Below are 20,448 nucleotides of genomic sequence, written 5' to 3'. Positions count from 1 at the left end.
ACAAAACTCACTCCAAAGTTACTTGTCCAAGGCTCTGTGAACCCACTTAAAGCCTTAACACGCCCTGGTTTTACTGTTATACAGCTTCATCCCAGCTATACTGGATTCCACACTTTGACTGAACTATGTTAGTGATATCAGAGAGGCGGTTAGTGAGTTTGTCTGAAATCAGGCAAAAGATGGGGCAGGGTGGCTGGCACCTTAGAGACCAACGGGTTTGGAGGCATGAGGTTTCATAGACAGCAGTCTACTTCACCAGACATACAAAAGAGATTCTGAATGTGCTTTCCTAGGCAACAGCCACGTCTGAGAAAGTAGGTTGTTGCTTATGAAACCTCATGCCCCTCTGAACCAGTCTCCAAGGTACCACCCTGCTCTACATTAGGGATATTAATAGCAATTTTCTTCTCAGTGTTGCACTCACCATTACAACTCCCTAGATAAGGGAAAAAAAGAAATAACTCATAGTCCCATTTTTTTATAAAGTAGGGATATAACTTTAAGGGAGAAGTGTTTTTCATTCCACAGACTGGAGAATAAGTCATTCATTGTGAAATAACACAAATGTGAAAATATATATATATTTTTTATCACGATGCATTCTCTGTTCTCTCTCTCTGATTTCATGTGTCTGCCTTTCACCACCCCCTCGCCTCCCCACTCTGGTTTCAAAAAAAAAAGGGGGGGGGAGGAGGGGGCTTAATAGCTTTATTTTCCTAACGATGACAAAAATTAAATAGCAAGTCAAGGAGGATGCCAAAATTAATACAAATGGCACACTACTTAACAGATTTATGGACAATTTTACATGCTTTTTCCTCCTAGTCCCATTCTTTTCCTTTCTCTGAGCACCAATACTCACACCATCTGGTCCTCGGAACAGTGACAACCCTTCAGGCTTACAAACAGAAGAACCCTTGACAGAAATGCCTAGATTGTTGCAGTTATTTCTGGTAGATCCATCATATTGAGATGTTAAAATTTCCTCATATGTGAAATGAGATTTCTGGCTTTTTTCATTATCAGTAATTTCCATAGTTAAAAGAAATTACAAGATGCAAATATTGGAGGTGCTTGGATCTATGTATTGATGGAAATCAAGGCTGTTGTGTTGTCCCTTAATGATTTCTTATTAACTTGTACTCATATACATTCCTTGTGGTTGTTAGTATATACTGATTCACTTTTTCTGGCTTATGATAATAAATGGGTAGTTTAGGGATCAGTTGCTTTTAGAATCTAATTAAATGGTTCATGATGAGTTAATGAAATTATTTTTGTGTTTGTAAAAAGCAGTGTCAGAAATATGGTTTTTTATTTGAACCTGTCTTCTTTAAAATAAGACTTTAACAAAACTGTCAATTAATTGAGTAGAGAATTAAAATTTCAAACTGTTTCCAAATAAATCTGCACTCTGATAATAGATATTTTTTAAAAATAGAAGAAAGTTGAGGTTAGCCTTGCAGCAGCAGAATCATTAAGAGGTGTTTTTTATTGAAGTGAAAGCATCTATTTATTAAATGTTTTACCTAATGCAATTTAGGAAATACCCTATGAATCCAGGGTGAATTGGGGAATAAATTAGATCAGAAAGTAGAACGGATTAAGGCTTCAGTCGGCGTTTTTTATTTTTGTATTAAAAGTGGTACGTGCAAAGCTTTTAATCCAATAATGATTTTAAGTATCCATGTATCTGGTTAAATTAAATGACCTAAATTTCAGGCATCTGAGGGAAGAACAGGGCAGTTTGTGCAGATGATGTAAGTGCTTCATCGCCACCCCCTGCTGTAATTAATTTGGACAGAGATCCATTGCTTATTTTTGCCAGTACTTTTGTTTCTAAAAGTTCCTCTGTACTTTTGACTTTTTAATATAAACATGTTGATCCTTTTTCATTTGTCTGTTTTTTTGTAGCAAATTGCCAGACCACCTGAACAAATTGACTGTTTTGCAAGTACCCCAAATAAACACAAATCTTTGAGTAGGGGATAACTGAGGTTAACTGGACAGAGGCAAATTAAACTCATTCCTCTTCATTTTGTCTTCTTTTTGTAGTTAATCTGCTGGATTCAAAAGCAATTCAAGGGGAGCTGGGCTGGATCTCCTACCCATCACATGGGGTGAGTTCACTAGACTGTGAAATGGGAAAGTGCTGCTACAGATCAATGTGCTATTTAACCATTGTTTCCTCTTCAGAGAATACTGTGCAATAGCTGTGGATCTTTGGAGCATCAAAAATAGTCTATTCTAAAGTTGAAATTTATGGTTTGCGCTATATTACTATGGTACCTTTTCATTAGAAAATAGACCATGCTGCATGTAATCCCCTAGTGAGATCATCCTGATTAGAAAGAATGAAAGGGAAGGGACTTCCCATTTTATGCAAATTACCTGCAAAGATCCTTCCCAGTTCTTCAACTATGTATATGTTTCTACAACATAGTGCAGAATCATGCTCTAACACTATTTTCTGATTCACTCAGATGAAAGTAATAGGAAAATGTGTAAATGGGGTTTTCAATAGATGTTAAAGTATCTATTTTGTGCCTTTCTGGTGATCTGTTGTTAGTGAGCACTTCATTAAGGAAGGAAAATGTCTGGTTAATTTTGTTATGGATTTTTTTTCTTGGTATGTTTGCAACTTTTATCTGCAGGAAATAAAACTGACTTTCTTATTTGGGTCTGTGAAAGAATCTAGTTCCAGAATTCTCTGCTTTTAGTGTTTAAACTTATTAAAAAGGTAACATCTTACAAGCAAGAGATGTATGTGTAATATGACCATATGAAATTACTTTCTTTTGGTGAAACAGCTATTTAGCTCTTTTCTATCTGCTATAACAATTATGGAAGGAGAAACGACATCTTTGATAAGTACTGGTTAGGCTAAAACAGTACTCCACTTCTACTATTTGACGATGCAGGATTCTTCCCGCCAGTAGATTTTTTATCTAGTTTTTTGTATGGTCACAGTTAAAAAGCAGCAATATTTTCTCTGCCTCCCATTGGGAAAGAATTCCACAGCTTAATATATCTACCAGTAGGAAAGTTTGCTTCTATCCTCTGTTAAAAGTTTTCTCCTCTCCTGTCTCCATTTGATCCCATCACCTCTAGCAGGGACATTCTCTTGTATGCCATACTAAAAGATTCCTTTCCATCTTTGGTCTCAGCTACTTTCCATTGAAGATCAGGCAGGAAAATGGTGGCAAAAACAACTTTTTTTTTTTTTTTTTGGTGACTGCTGTTTGAATATGATGATAGATTGGGAGAGAATTTCAGTGTTTGAATTTGATGGAGATGGAGATTAATCCTATTTTCATTTTGAGCTGCATTCATGTATCTGAGGCCTTTGTCCATCCCACAGTAAGTTCAGCAATATCATTTTTTTTAAATTCAGAATGGAGTTCTAGGCTTTTCTTTTCCTTCCGGATCATAGTCTTGAGGAAAATTAGGTCTAAATTGCTTAAGTGCAATTTTGCATTAGCTCACTGAGAAATAAGATCACAAAATCTAAGGTAATTTTACCTCCTCCTTATTGTGGCTGCTTCATATCATGCATGCTGATGGATCACTCAACTTTTGTCTGGTTTTCTTCCTACCACAGCTTGCAACTGATGGAATGCCAAAGCTTCTAGATTATCACATTCACTAAGATTCATCATTTTTCTGGAATGGTTGGTAGCATGATTTGAGTCAGGGTTCTGGTATTTACGTGGGTGTAGGATGACTGAAAGTGGTTAGCATGGTATCGAGAAGGTCAGAAGGTGTTAGTATGTGCAATCTCAGATTTCAGTGGTCTAGCACATAATTAAAAACATTTTTAAATAATCATGCTAAAATCGATCATTTGTCAACTTCTACGTCTGTTTTGTTTTATGGATGTACTCTGTCATGACTCAACCTTCTCTGCTGTAGTTGCCAGGCAGTGAGTACTCATGAAAGTTTCTGGCTACCAACCAGGTAGTTAGGCACCTAAACAGGACCTGTTCTTGGAGGCTAAACTCTTCAGAAAATCTTTCCTGTCTTGCAGTAAGTCCTCATGAGTCATAATTTTTAGTGCGATTTCTGCACTTTTCCCCATCCAGAATTTGCTTGAAGGATATTGAGTTATGACATTGTACATCTGTGAAACAAAACTGTGCCTGCAGAGAATAGTTAGGTTTCAAAATAGTAATGACAAGGGGTGTTGTTTTTTTTTTAAATCATATGTTTAATGTTCATCTACAGTATTACGTTTTTACCTACTCGATATAGTGAGTTCCCCACGGGACGGCTTGGATATGTGAAAATGTAGTCGTTATATTTAGGTTCCTAAAAGTGTAGATGAACTCTTTGAAAAAATTGCTGGTTCTGGTTGTGTGTGCTGATTTCCTTGTGACAAGCTGGCTCCTGGTCTTGTTGTAGGCTTGGAAATTGTGAATTTTAGAGCTCTAGTTGTAAGAGTTAGTGTGACCACTTCTGTAGCTTCAAGACTACTAACTTGTCTGCTCTCAGTCTTTCTCAGTACATTGCTTACAGCATGGGTATCTCTCTTTCTCAAGATTCAGTTAGTAAATAATGGCTAGAGCCTGCTTTGTAAGTAACAAATGTTTTGAAACTACTCACTTCTGTTACAGTATTAATATATTTTACAATCTTTATACAGAGAGCATCTCTCTTTTGCCTCTTCAGAAAAAGCCTTAAAAAATGGTTCCAAGTCTCATGGAAAATAAGTAGGAAGATGGGTATTAGAATCCATATATCCCATGGCTGTTCCCATAGACTTTCCAGTGAGAAACCTTGTTGAGCTGGGTATCCAGAAAGGGATTCCCCAGAAATTTCCTAGCTCATCAGTTTTTAGCTGTCTATTTTGTGTTTTGTTTTACAAAGGCACTTTTTGTTCTTTTGGCAGTCACTTGGTCTCCTGTGCTGCTCTGATCTTCCTGCAGCTGTATCCCTCCTGTCTCAGATACCTAAATCAGCAAGAGGCAAAGCAGCTGGCAGGGGAATGATATAGGACATGCTGGGGGCTGTAAGAAAAACAAACTTGCTAGGTTCCCTTCCACTATAAAAGCACCCCCAGATCTCTCAGAGCCTTTTTATTAGTTTTTGCAAGTCAGTATTGGTTTTGGTAAGTCTGCCCAAACTTTTCTTATGTGTGCTGTTCCTTCCTATCTTAATATCCATGGGGAATAAGCTGAGGTAAATCATTGAATTGTACTGATGTGCTTGCAAGATAATAAAATCCTTAGGCTGAAGTCACAAGGCAGTAAATTCATTTATGTCTCGTTTCTTTGTGTGTGTAAGAGAACCAGATCTGAAACTAGTTTCTTAAGTGCTCTGATGTTTTCCTTATAAAAATTGAAACATCAATAGAAAACAAGAGAAGAAGTAAAAAGTATCCTATTTAGCATGGGGTTTTGGTTGTAGCCGTGTTGGTCTAAGGGCATAGGCAGGCAAGGTTCTTTGGGTAGATGTGATATCTTTTAATTAGACCAACCACCTTTTTTCCTATTTAGCATGCATTGTACCATAAAAGTGATTTAAAAGAGAAGTCAAATAACCGTGGAAAAGAGAAACACCCTTTACATAGCACTTTATTTATACTATATTAATTAAAACCTGTAAATACGGCTGCATCTGTCTTCAAGCTAACTAAAATTATTAACTTAAACTTCAGTGGAAAACATTATAATAAAGATGTCATATCATATTGAAACATTGCTAATAGCGCATTGGTGATTTACAAGGTAAAGCTAATAGAGCTACACTTGAGGCTGTGATTCACAAATGAGACTGTTGGTATTGTGCCAACTCTTTTCCAAGATCCAGCAGTGTTCTCAGAAGCTGCAAAAGCAAGTATGCTGAAGAGGGTGACTAATAAAATATACATTTAAATACAATAAAATTAAAATTAAATGAAATCTTCTAGTGATTTATCAAACAATGTCTAAAACTTTTTCTAGGTTAATCATGCTAGCTGAGCTGTTGACAGTTGATTCTAAAAAAAATGACAAGCCTTGGTTGTCATGCTCAGTATTCTGTAATATGTCTCATTCTAAAAATCTGATTTGACTTGGGGATATATAATAGCAGCTTTCAGAAATTCCTGAATATTCATGTTAAGATTTATAGCTCATTGGTATTCAGACATTTCTGTGTCCCACATAATAATTCTCTGATGGCAGTGTTTTAGCCCCTGGTTGATAATATCACCCTGTAAAAATGTGATCACTCCTTGAACCATCCCACACATCCACAATTTTGGCATCAGTAACACTAAGCTGGTCAAGCTCATTAAAAACAGTTAAAGACAAAGCATCAGCCCCTCCAGAAAGCAAAGCAACTGAATTAAAAACGTAATAGTTGGATTTGCTTATCCTTGAACATGATTGGCAGCAGCCACAAAACCCCTATCCCTTAGTACCATTGCTAGCACCTGCATATGCAACCTTTTGTGCTGTCAATCAGTCAAATACCAGTTCCATTTCTATAGGTTTCATTAAAAGGAAAAAAAAGAAGAACTACTTAGTCTTTGCAGAGGATATTATTGATATGCTGATTAAGCATAACACAAGTGATCATTAACTGCAATTCACGTAAATTATAGCAGCACAGATGTGGGGGTTGGGAGGAGTAGGCAAGTCACTTCAGTAACATACAATACTAATGTGATGGATAATTCATACAGGACAAAGAGTAGAGCCTGATTCCTGCTCTGCATATTCATGTGAATATTCATGTTCGTTTCAGCATGATCTCTTGCATGACTAAGATGACTAGGCTCTGACCCTAGTTACATGTTCTTTGGTCAAATTGAATGCATCTTCATGATACACAACTGCTAATATGAAATGCAACCTTTTGTCCACATTCTGATTAGGAGATGGACTGATCTATCTTACATGTCACCATTAACATTTATTTGCTGCTGGAATTTGTTTATTTTCGCTGTGGTTACCAGAAATAGGGAAACTGTGTGTTTATTTTGTCTTTCTGTTAGTAAACAGCCATTCTTTGCATTTGTTTCCAATAAATCATACCTATTCGTAGATCAACTGCCTTAGTTATGATCAACATTAACAAAGTACAGACAGTCTTCGGACTTATGACAGAATTGGTTCCTGAAAACCGCGTCTTAAGTCGAAACGTTGTGAATAGGAACCAATTTTCTCATAAGAAACAAGGTTATAAATGGGGGATTGGTTCCTGAACCAAGCCCCAATACCCTATTTTCACCAAAAATACCCCAGAATTTTGTACTCGATCAATTATAGATGAGTAATATAGCTACATTAATGTATTTATATTGTAAATAGCAATCATACTGATTTGGAAGGACTTCTTTGACGTGACTTTGCTGGGCTTTTTGAAGGGCTCTTGGTTGGACTTTTTGAAGGGCTCTTGGCTACAGTTTTCTCAGGAGTCTTGGCTGCAGGTTTTTCTGAAGTCTTGTCTGGTTTCTTTAAGAAAGCGTCCAAGGAAGTTTGGACAGATATTCTTCTGGGAGATGAGTGACGCAGCGAACTTGTTCACTAGTGTGGCATCACATCAGATCAAGCGTTGTAAGTCGAAACTGATGTCATAAAGTTGAAACGGTGTCAATTTATAAATGTTGTAAGTGCTAAATGTTGTAACTCGAAACATTGTAAGTCGAGGACTTCCGGTATAAGCAAAAATTTCAAAGGCTGGATGAATTGCTTTACATCTGGAGGTAGCTTATTCAACCGTAAGGCCACTTTGGTCTAGCTCCACACTAACTGGATAGTTGTAGATGTTCATTATTTTTGCACACATTGTGCAACATTGTGCTAATATTGTGTGACACCCCAGGTTGTGAAACAGTGATCTAGAGTGACAAAATATTTTCATCCTATTTTCCTCTGACCTTTCTTCCCTGGCTGTAGATCCAAGTGCCATACTTTTAAGCATTTGATTTTGAAAATTTTGGGATAAGTGTTCCTGTCTCCTCCTTGCTTTTATTTTCAGTCTCATAGTCCTGTGTATGAGAGCAGCTGCATATCTCAAGGAAGTTGGAGAAGAAGAAGTACAATTTGTGCTGCTTCTGGAATATTTTGTATTCTTGCTCCAATACAGCCAATAGGCATTTTTTCTGTTGATTAAAATGGGAGCAGGATTCAAACTCTAAATGAAGAGTTAAGTTTCCTTCAGATTTTTCAATAGGATAAAATATTTTGTCACTCTAAATAAGTGATTCTCAACCAGGGTGTGCAAACATGATTCACAAGATAAACCCAGAGGGTGTTTATAGATGTGCTCTGGGGAATGTGGGCAGGGCACTTTAACTAAAGCACCTGGAGCATCATATGTATCAGCATCCCCATGCTGAAAAATGGCAGTGGCAGCACTTTAACGAAAGTTAATTGAACGAGCTTTAATTAAAGTGCCCCACCACCATTTTTCAGTGTGGGGACGCTGATACATGTGACACTGGAGTGTACGGGAGTGTGATAATTACCATGCTCCAGCAGACTTCATTAATCAAATCTGCTCTGATGTGTTGTAATTACAGTGCATCAGAGCAGCCTTGCTGCATGTGTATAGGCACCCAGAGATTTCAAAAAGGAATCCGTAGTGTTAAAAATGTTCTGACCTGATATGTTCTGAGTTCTTTGCCAAAGAAGAATTTCTCTAATATTTTTCCATAGTCGTTTCCGAGGGGTGCTTTGATTCTAAAAAGGTTGAGAACCACTGCATTGGATGATGTTCCCACCATTCCACAAAGCAGCGTTTCTAGGTCTATAAAGCCCTTGACAGACACTAGTGGATCCTTAGAACAGCTTTGTGTGCTAAACAGTTGTAGCTGCTGTTTTCCCAGGTGAGAAAATGAAGGAAGATGAAGTTTAGTGATTTACTCAAAGCAGCACAGCAAATCTTTGCTGAAGGCAAGATTAGAACTCACATCTACCCAACATCTATCCTGGTGCTCACGTCCCTGGGTTACATTACTTCCCATAACCTTTTGTTTTGTTTTGTTTTTTGCCGACATGTACAGGAGACTAGGAGGCCCCAAACTCCAAAAATATTCACAGAGAGAAATGTAGTGCTAGGTCCTACAAGCTTTATTTGTGCTAGGAGTCCTGCTCTCATCTTTAACTTAGACTCTCATGAGGCCCCCATGAAGCTGTCATTCAGCAAAGTTTTTAAGTAGAGGCAGTCCTCGACTTACAATGTTTCAAGTTACTCATAGAGTATTATTCATAGATGTTAGGGTCGGAAGGGACCTCAATAGATCATCAAGTCCGACCCCCTGCATAAGCAGGAAAGAGTGCTGGGTCTAGATGACCCCAGCTAGATGCCTATCCAACCTCCTCTTGAAGACCCCCAGGGTAGGGGAGAGCACCACCTCCCTTGGGAGCCCGTTCCAGACCTTGGCCACTCGAACTGTGAAGAAGTTCTTCCTTATGTCCAGTCTAAATCTGCTCTCTACTAGCTTGTGGCCATTGTTTCTTGTAACCCCCGGGGGCGCCTTGGTGAATAAACCCTCACCAATTCCCTTCTGTGCCCCCGTGATGAACTTATAGGCAGCTACAAGGTCGCCTCTCAACCTTCTCTTGCGGAGGCTGAACAGGTCCAGTTTCTCTAGTCTCTCCTCGTAGGGCTTGGTCTGCAGGCCCTTGACCATATGAGTTGCCCTTCGCTGTACCCTCTCCAGGTTATCCGCATCCTTCTTGAAGTGTGGCGCCCAGAATTGCACGCAGTACTCCAACTGCGGTCTGACCAATGCCCTATAGAGGGGAAGTATCACCTCCCTGGACCTATTTGTCATGCATCTGTTGATGCACGATAAAGTGCCATTGGCTTTTCTGATAGCTTCGTCACACTGCCGGCTCATGTTCATCTTGGAGTCCACTAGGACTCCAAGATCCCTTTCCACCTCTGTGCCACCCAGCAGGTCATTCCCTAGGCTGTAGGTGTGCTGGACATTTTTCCTCCCTACAGCATTTCATTCTTACAGTGTTTATAAATTGACACCCTGTTTCAACTTTATGACATCAGTTTCAACTTACAACGCTTGATCCGTTACAACATCATGCCAGCGAACAAGTTCGCTGCATCACTCGTCTCCCTGGAGATGCATCTGTCCAAACTTTCTTGGGCACTTTCTTAAAGAAAGCAGAATAGACTCTAGAAAAACCTGCAGCCAAGACTTCTGAGAAGACTCCAGCCAAGAGCCCTTCAAGAAGTCTAACCAAGAGCCTTTCAAAAATTCCAGCAAAGTCACCTCTAAGAAGTCCTTCCAAATCAATATGATCGCTATTTACAATACAAATACATTAATGTAGCTATATTACTCTATTATATTACTCTATAATAGATTGAGTACAAAATTCTGGGGTATTTTTAGTGAAAATAGGGTATCGGGCCTTGGTTCAGGAATCAATCCCCTATTTATAACATTGTTTCTGATGAGAAAATTGGTTCCGAGTTATATTTTGACTTAAGATGCGGTTTTCAGGAACCAAGTGTGTTGTAAGTCCGAGGACTGCTTGTAGTGCTTAACTATAGTAGCATAACTGGCCAACAGGGGAGGGGACAGGTTTATAGCCCCAGGTGCTACCTTGGGTGCACAACAGTTGTTGCCACAACAGCAGCTGATTGTGCTGCTGCAGTTGGTGCAGCAGGAGTACTGCCTCACATACTGTGTAGCTGCTTTGAGTGCAGAGCTGCACTGCTGTGCCTCTGCTTAGCTATCTCCCTGCTCAGCTAAGCACATAAGCACATGCGATAATCCCATTGATTTCCTTCTGTTTAAAAGCATGTGATTTAAATTAAGCATGTGCTTAACTGGGCTGTGCCAAAGCAGGACCAGAATAAAGAAGGCTATTTATGTGGTTTTCCCTTCCCCTTTTATAAAAATACTGTGGAAAGACAATATATTTTCTTCACATCTTAGAATGACATTTCTATTGCACTGAAGTCCAAACTCTGAAAATGACAGCCCACACTAAACTTGTTCTGCTTCCTGTCTTCTGCTGACATGCTTGGCACCTTGTACAGTTTCTGACTTTCTTCATGGGATTTGAGGAAGAGTGGGTCTGAAGAAGAATCTCTATAAAATATGCTTTTGGATGTCATTCATGACTAGGTGGGGTGAAAGGAAATCTTCCTAGTTGAACTTGTCTATGTTACAGAAAGTCTTAGTAAAATGGCTGTTAATTAAAAACCACTTGGAGAAGGGATATCCACCAAGGTGCATTGTAGAGCTAGTGCTGGCATCAAAAAGTGACTTTAGTGCTTGTGAGGTCTAGATGCACAAAACGATGGTAAAGGTGCTTGAAAGCACAGATGATTGAAATTGGTTCCTTAGATTCTAAAGCAGTTACAGATGAAAATATATATTCATTTATGTTCTTTTATCTATATATATATTCATAAATAATCATCTTTTCTACACCTTTAAAGTTAACTGATTACACGGTTGCAAATTGGCCTTGAAAATTTTGTATCCTGCCTTTTGGTGTGCCTTTGGTTTTCTCCCTATCTGAAATGGGGATATAACCCAGTGCATTAATTGTGTAAGTTTTCATAACATGTTTATAAAGTGCTTAAAGATTAAACAGAGTTATAGGAAGAGAACTTAAACTTAAGATTAAAATATAAAATATCTCCTTTTATATATTTTAAATATTTAAATACTGCTACAAAATGGAAGCATATGCTTTATTTCCTATATGGTGCATTTTCCTGTTCAATAGTAGTAGCAATTAATTAGCTCTAATTAAAGATAACTCATTTTACTGAATACCAAGATTATTGATGTTATGTCTGAGGCCTGGTCTCTTACCAGCTGTATATATTGTAGACCATCCTCATAGATTTCAGGATTTGTGTGAGTGGTACTTGAGATGCAAGCAGAATATTTTGACAACTGCATGTCAAAAATAACCACCTAAGTTTCTAGCTTTGTAAATGACTGTCTAAATGTTTTTTATACTGAATAGCTGATCGAGAAAATCTTTTTTTTTTATTTTTGGTATTTTATATCTGAAGATTCTGGGTAACTTGGAAATTTGATGTCTGATCTATATCTAAAATAGAGTATTTGCATACTTGATCTTCTTCCAAAAAGGAAGAGCATCTACCTGATTAAATTAGAGAAATTTTAAAATTCATACCCAATTTATATCTCTATAGCTATATAAATCTATAGATTGGGTATGAATTTAAAAAGCTTCTCTTATATCTATAGATATATATATAGAGCGAGATTTATATCTATCTATCTATAGAGATATATAAATTGAGTATGAATTTTAAAACTTTTGTTTAATCAGGGAGACCCTCTTTCTATATATATTTCTTGTGACTATAAAAATTTGTAAAGTGTCATTCCTTTGGAATGAAACTTCTTTCTCCGTATTAGCACACAGTTTTGTTTAATGTCTAATACCCTTAAGATGAAGAATTTTGCTCTGTAATTCTATGAGACATTTACATTTTCTCTATTTCTAAATAAACAAAATAGCATTCATTTAAATGATTGCAGTCATGGCTCAGTTTGCAAAGTGGAAACTTTTTCAGACTGTCCGCTTCATTTTGCTAGCACATAGCTCAAGTAAAATTCCTGGTTTGTAATTCTGTAGTTTTCTTCCTCTTCATAGCCACGTAAGTTTTGGAGCATCCAAGTGCAGATGAAAATGGTGGTGCATGTGTTGTGTTTTGTTTGCCTGGGTCTGGATTTTTTGAGGAATTTCTTTTGTGTCCAGATTTTGCGTATCAGATGCATATTCACAGCCTTAGAATAGAAGCAGGGGGGCTGGATTTAACTTGTGTGCGCCTTAGTTCGCTTTGATTTCTTACCTCAGTTATTTTTTAAATAAAAAAAATCAAAATAACTTGCTTATTTTAGCTGAAGCTGAGTGGGGAAAACATGGAGGGGGTGACTAATAGTACAAAAATATTTTTTTGAAATTCATACATACTTGTGCAGTATTTTTCCAGGTCTAAAGAGTCACTCACTTTTATTTAAAAAGAAAGGACTCATTAAAATGTGAATGAAAAATGCAAAAATTGTTATAATTAATTGACTGTTTTAATAAATTCTAATTTTAATCTAAGCCTTCCTTTACACTTTTAGATGACTGTGGTAATGTTTATATTCTGTCAGCTTTTCCAAGATTTTGATAACTTTCTGTAAGGTAATCGAAAACATTTTAATTCTAATTAAAAGAAGAGTAGTTCTTTCTATAGCAAGGATCGCTACTTTTGTTAACATTAATCTTTTTCATGATATTCTCTGACACTCCAAATAAATTGTAGTAATACTTCAAAAACAACAGCAACAACAAAGAAGGGTGCAGTAAGCGCAGTATCCTTTTTCAGACTGGGGATAAAATATTGAACAACCATCTTCTTTAATTAGTTATATAATCAATCATTGTGCTATTTGTGTAGTAGGTTGTTACAAGTTGGATATCATTTTTCTGTGGTTTCAAAAACCAGCAAGTTTCAGCTACTAGTCTAAGGCCTAAATAAAGATTTTATTTAGAACTAGTGTTGCATGTGTTCCAACTTCCCATATTTCCTTTTAACTCCAAAACTTAGAAACAGTATCATTTCCCTCATGGGTAGGAATTGCATTTCTGTCAGTCTGTCAGCATAAATGCAGACCATTTGTGAGAAGTTATCAGAAAAGTGATCACCATTAGGTATTTTTCTCTTACTAAAGAAAGCTTTATTATTACATTTCTCTATCATCTCTCATTTTCTGCTGTGGTGAATTTATTTGCCTAAAATGCAATAAAATAATCAATTGCTAAAGTTAATGGGGAAACAAAAGAAAAATGTCTTGTGATATCTTAAATGTAAATACTAGATCATATTCATGGTGACATGCATCGAGAGAAAAATGGTTAAATATATGAGCCAAAAAAATATTAGCTACAATGTCTATAAAACAATCTTCATAAATCATTTGTCCTGCTGATAACATTGATATCACTGCAAAATAACTGTCACCATCTAATGTGTTTGTTTACAACTAATTCATTCTGGTTTTCTGAGATTCTTATAATTAAAATTAAATGACTTTCTCTATAGAAGTAACTTGGTGTTTCATGCCAGTTTACTTGTGCCTGAATGGCTTGTAGCAAAAAACAAAGTTTACCTATTAAAAGGAAACCTCAAGGTAAATGGATAAATGGTCTAAATTTACAACTGAAACTTATTGGCAAATAATGGAATTGAGAATATAGCATGTAGTGCCTGGGTAGAGTAGATATATAATATGCTTTGTTGTTTGCCTCTGTAAGACAACACACTTTTATAAAGACCCAAAGGCTACCTCTAGTAACGATCACTTTGACACCTTAGTGTACCTTTCTCCTTGCAAATAAATTATTTTTTGACCTCTGTCTAGCAATTAGTGATTATTTTTGTAAACAGTTTGCCTTGTTTTTTTCTTTTTAAATGAGGAACTATAGGGTGTGTCCAGATGAGCGTGCATGTGCAGGGGCGTGTGTTCACTGTGGCACAAATAGCAGTGGCACATATTTGTGCTGCTGTTTGTGCCCCAGGGTATACCGCTGCAAGTGTGTGCCAGTACACACCAAATTGTCTCAAGTAGGGTAGGAGAAGCTGGGTCCAGCACCTGTGCTGGCCCCAGCAGTCTCACCTGATGTCCTGGGGGCTTCCTGAAGCAGCAGCAGCACCTGTCTGTCCGAACAGAGCTTGACCAGCAGCCAGAGTGTGGCTCCGGATGGTTGGGCTCCATTTCTGGCAGAGCATGCTGCTGACAAATGTGCCATGCCACCTTTTTCAATGGTGGTTATTTTTTACATTGGGATCTCTCAGTGTCAAATTTTGGCATTTTGCTGCAAATTAACAACATGGTGAATGGGTACACTTGCACCACATATGGTTTGGGGCACTTAGGACAGCTCTGATGTGCTCCAAACTGCATGTGTGCGCTCAGTTGGACACACCCATAAAAAGCATCTTCTACACGCAGGGCAGTATGTTTGGTAAGCGCTCTTGAGTCTGGTTGGTAAAGAAAGAATGCATTATTAACTTCCTGAGCTGTTGTGTAGTCTGGGTCTACCTAGGCCTCTGCCAGCAGCCTTGCAATATTATGCTTGTTCAGATCCCTAGGTACTCTAGTTTTGAGGTAGGGAAGTAGTATAACATGATGCCCCTGCATTGATTGTCAGCAGCAGGAACTGAAGCCTGGACTGCTTGATCAAAAACTGTGAGCATGTGCTGCCAATGCCAGAAAACTAGTGTGTCAGCTCAGCAGCAAACTCACTGGTAGACTTCCAGCCATTAGAGCCATGCTGTATAACTGTCGTTATGAGATTTTTAGTTCAGCCACCTGTCCTTAGTAGCAGTTCTGCTCTTAGCAGACCTCTTCCTTTCTTTGTTGGCCTGGCCCTAGGGCTCTTCTGCCCCTCTTGTTGCTAGCACTGGCTTGTCCCCTTGGTATCCTCTTGTCTTCTGGCAGCTGAGGAAAGCTACCTCCTGCAGTTTCAGTTAGCTCTCCTCCTGGTATTGGTGCTTCAGAATTTCCCTATGCCACCATAGCCACCCTTTCACGCCTTCTGTTGCCTCCAACATCACTAAAATTGGAAGCAGCAGTAGCCCAAATCCTGTCGGGTTTCTGAAGAGATGCTCAGAACAGAATAGGAACAGGCAGCCACAAAGGAAGTGGAGAGAAAGGTTTATCAGCGATCCAGGAAAGTAGGGAAGGAATTGTGAATTCAGTCATTTCATCTGGCTATTGGATTTCAGTTGGGTTGCTAGTAAGGAAGTTACAAGGCTGGTTTAGCTAATGTAGTCACACCCTTCCTAAAACGGTGTCCTCTCATTTGTATAGTAACTCACCTATGATTAGCTTGATACCTATCGTTGCAGGTGATGTAGTACTTCCAGATTTTTGTATTTTTTGAGGAGGCTGTGTGTGAGTTGGGGAAAGTTTTAAAACCTGTTCAGCTGGACTTAATCATTTCTCAGATATCATCTTGCACTTACATGGCCTCCTTCACCCTGAAGAACCCAGAGCACTCTCCACATCATTCATACTTGAATCGCTTGAGCCTCCCTCCAATGCAGTCACCTACGGGTGGAATGCTGCAGCTGTTGAAAAAACGTGCAGCAACACTAAACATATCGGCAACTGGAACTGAAAAAGAAGAAGGCAGTCAACTGTGTTTGCAAAAAATGTGAAAGCCTCTCTAATGTGAAAACAGGGAAAGTATTGTACATTTTGAAGTTGGCATCTGCAGCCCAACCCCTTTGCCCTGTGGTTTTGCCATCTTTCACGAGCTGAACAGGGTTGATGTGAATCAATCTGTCTTTTCGAGGCCCATCCACTCCTATCCCTATCAATGCCTGCAGGCTCCAGGAGGTTGTGCTGGGGATTCAGCAGATGGCACTGTTCCTTTTAGAACTGTATTAAATCAGCCTTGCGTGGTTTTTGGAGGCACTGTGCTGTTGAAAGTGTACAAGTGGAACTCATCTCCTAACCTATTTCAAGTAGAACTGGTGATATTCATCACCTTCTGCCGTAAATTTTCATTATGCTCTTCATGTTTTCTTAAGCAGCTGATGTTTTCTACCCTGTAAACATTAATGTTTTGGAACCAAGTGAAATAGTACTAGCATGAGTGTTCTGTTTTTTAAGCTTAAATTTCTAAAGTCCCTTTGGATTAAAAGGTGTTATGCCAGATTTTTTTTTCTTTTTGGAATTAATTAATAGTGCTCTTAGTCTATGACTAAGACATACGGGGTGCATCTACACATGCCATTAAGGCAACATGATAAACTCCAGCGCAGTTCACGCCAGGTGTAGGGGTCACCATCTACACAGACATTTCAGCTGAGTTAAGTACTCTGCCATAAAATAGTACTGTCCCTAACTACTGTGGAGTTAATTAATTTACTGTACCCTAATACATGTAGATGTTGACACTTTACTGCGGAGTTAATTAGTCAACTCCACAGTAAAGCTCACATGTAGGTGCACCTACTGTTATCCATAATGTGAAACACACGTTATGGTCACAGTTTTTTTACATGGCATGTACAGTACTTACTATTTAAGAACCCATGTACACAGAGAACTTTGCTCTACCATACTGTGTGACACTTGGTCTTTTCATGTCTGTGTTGGTTTCGCCACCTATCATCCGTTTCCTGATGCCTGTCAGACTAGAACTACATTTTCCAGCTGTTGAAAATGTTGATTTTTATAAGCCCAGAAGGGGAATAAAGACATGCAGAATGATCATTAGTTGTCTCTTAGCCTGTATACATACGGGCTAACACACTGCTCTATAATGTGATTTATGAGCTGGTCACAGAACAGTCACTGGGCAAGTAGGGACATTTGACTCAGTTATTCCACAGTTGACTGAAAATTGATTTTTGTTCAGACTCCAGGGAACAAATTTGGAACAGCTCTGTATAGGCTCTTGTATTTTAAAATGAAATGACAAATTAAAACCAAAATAACCATTTTTTACAGGTGAGATATATAATCAGCTTTATCTAATACTATAGATTTATCACTGTTTTTTTATTTCCAAATATTAAATGCTAGCAGCCACATTATAACCTGTGTAGACTAGGCAAATAGTGTTTGTTTTTGTTTTTCCTGTGAAGAATATTTCATTACCATTGAATTCTGGTGTAAGTGTACGGCATTAGCCACTGCCATAGATATAGAACTTACCAACACTTCACCTACAACCATGTCTAGAATGGTTTTATTGGAGTTAGCCTAAATTCCAAAATACAAGTTATGACTGTGTGTGTTAACTTTAAACTGAAATGTAGTTTTCACTCAGAAGAACCTGAAAGTTTTCAGTGGGGCTAAAAGTTCTCCTGCATAGGTATTTTAGGCCAGTCCTACTAGATACTGATACCATTTTCATCTATATAGTAACTTGCCTGTATGGAGAACTGACATGCAGAGAAGCTCCTGTGGGGCTGCAGAAATCAAGTCAGAGGCGTGGAGTAGGGATGTGGCTATTCTGGCTTTGCCACCTGCTGGATATTTCAATATAGAAACTGTCTTTAAGCAGTTTTAACTTAACTTGTCCCTTGTCTAGAGATCTATAGAGCTATAACAAATACCATCCTGGATCCTGACATAGCCATTCATGCATGGGACAGGGGTCATAAGAGATATATGGAAGTACAGGCCCTTTATTCCCATGGGTTTAGGGCTTTACTTCATCTTGGTTCCTGGAAGTAGGAATTCATATCCTCACTCATTCTCTGCTGTCCAAACCCCTTTTTACCAGAAGAGGGAATTGCCCTCAACTGAAATGCAACCTTTTGTAGGCAATTGATTGTAGACCCGTAGCTGGAAAGAGACCAGTTTCTGGTCTTTCATCTATTATAATTTATTATTACAATAGTACCTCATGGTCAATCAGTCCACAATGATGCTAGACACAATGCATACTTAAGATGAGGGATGATCTCTGCCCAAGAGAGATCTCTGTTTAAGTAGTCAATATAGACACTAGACAGGAAGAGAGATATAACATACCAACAGAGACACAGTATTGGAAGTGCCATGTTTCCCCTGCTTTGGGGTATTATTTTAATGTTTAGATCCTTTAGGCTTAACCAAATTTGGGAGGGGGCAAGAAAAAGGGGAGGGGAGAACTGAACATAGTGGAAAGTGAAGAATATATGGCAAAAGAGGAAAGAGGGAGGTTGAGGGAGAGATGAAATGGAGTTCAGATGAAAAAGCCAGGTTGAATGGTGTGGGGGGTCACCCAGAGCACCGGGAAGACAATGTCCAGTTTGAAAACTGTAGGAAGAAGCTTGATGACTCATCAGTATCCCATAGACCCATGTTTAAACTGCTTTTGCAGGTGTTCTTATTCCCTTCATTCTTTGGCTTGCTTTCCCCTGAAAATTGCATTCCTAAAGCCATGATCTGGGTTGGAGAAAGTGTGCTACAAGGGTCCCACTAAGAGGAAGGGGATCAATCCTCCTTCCATCCTTCTGAATCTCTAAAAATGCCACCTGTTCATGGACTCCCAGTTCCCATTACACAGCCAACTCATTCCCCTATGAAACAGTACTCACTCAAACTGCTTTTTCAGCTGATCCACTGGCTTATATTCCTTTGAATTTATATGTCATAGTTGTTATATCTATGTGTATCTGTATTGTGTTTGCACAGTTCAAGTCACAAAAAACCAAAATGGGAACTTCCTGGCCTTGTACAGACATTCAGTTTCTCCTGGGAGAGCTATTCAGGAGAAATACAAGTGTACAGATGTTCAGACTTTTTCTCTCAGGGTAAAAATGGCTGCTCCAGTAGAAAAATAACCTGGGAACAATCAGGGTAAATCACTCCCAGGATAGTTACTCCTGGAAGACCTAGTCTCTGTACATGCTACTTTTCTTTAATTGTGTGTGGTGCACTAAATTACAGTGACATACTATACACATCCTATAACATGTGAAAAGCGGTTGTACTAGTATTGCTGCTGGAACTTGATATTGTATATTTCCAGATATATTGGTGACTTACCTGAGCAACCTTTTGCTGCACTACCCATGGAGGTAATTTAATTTATTATGAAAAACCAGTAATAAATGTACAAACTGCAGAGCATTTATGTAAATATGCTGTACCCTGAAGGAATTTTTGGTGGAGTAGCTGAACTCTTTTTCCCTCCTGCCGGGACTGTAATTCAGTGGCATCCATTCAGCAGTAAATGATTTTCAAATTAGAACATTTTCCTACAATGAAAACATCTACAGGGGTGAACATTAAGTGAATTGGTATTGTTGTATTATTTGGATAAGGGGCAGAAGGAGGCAGTAAAGGAGGCAGCTCACAGAGAGAATGTGGAGCACAGCTGCAACCCTGCCCCATTACAGTACCATTGGCTTTCATGGACTGTCTGAATTCTACCCCAGTAATCTTTTGTAGGCAAAATAGCTCCTCTCACAAACTAGTAAGTGGAGAGGCAAATGGTAAAATGTCACCATAGCACGAAGGTAGCAAGAGAGAGTTAAAATCTGTTAAACACAATAAATGCAAGCGTTGCTGAGTAGTGCCACAAATTGAAACAAGGGCTTTGCACAGTTATGCCAATTCTTCGAACTGATGTGGAAAATGACAGGATCATATAGACACAGAGGATGGAAGCTGCTTCATTGTTCTGTTCCTGCAAAGACCATGGCTTTATTTTTAAACGTATTTTAACATTCTTTCTGTCTTTTTCACAATATGTGTATACATTGAGAGTGTGTACGGAAGCGTTCCATGCGTATTTTACACCACTGTAATTTAGAGCACTTCTAATAGCACTATAAATTTACAGTGCTCTTAAACATGACAGAAGTGCAGTGTTTGGTGTGTGTGCATAGGGAGTGAGGGGCAGGGGTGGAGAGGGGGAAGGGCCTCTGAGCCTTCCTGCACTTTCCAGGCTAGGAGACAGGGAGCACTCCGCAGCCTTCTGCAGCTTCTCCCTTCTCCAC

At 38.6% G+C, this 20,448-nt stretch overlaps 1 protein-coding gene across 2 annotated transcripts in view; it reads left to right on the top strand.

Moving 5' to 3' along the window:
- EPHA3 (EPH receptor A3) overlaps positions 1–20,448 on the top strand; it is a 377,391-nt gene that overhangs the window by 18,861 nt on the left and 338,082 nt on the right. For both annotated transcript variants that reach the window (XM_019476436.2, XM_019476435.2), the window contains exon 2: positions 2,056–2,120. In XM_019476436.2, the coding sequence (XP_019331981.1) occupies positions 2,056–2,120 (65 nt within the window). The remainder of the gene's footprint in view (positions 1–2,055; positions 2,121–20,448) is intronic.

Source organism: Alligator mississippiensis, chromosome 1, assembly GCF_030867095.1.
Source record: "Alligator mississippiensis isolate rAllMis1 chromosome 1, rAllMis1, whole genome shotgun sequence".
NCBI classification, from domain to species: domain Eukaryota; kingdom Metazoa; phylum Chordata; order Crocodylia; family Alligatoridae; genus Alligator; species Alligator mississippiensis.
This window is presented reverse-complemented; position numbering and strand designations above follow the sequence as displayed.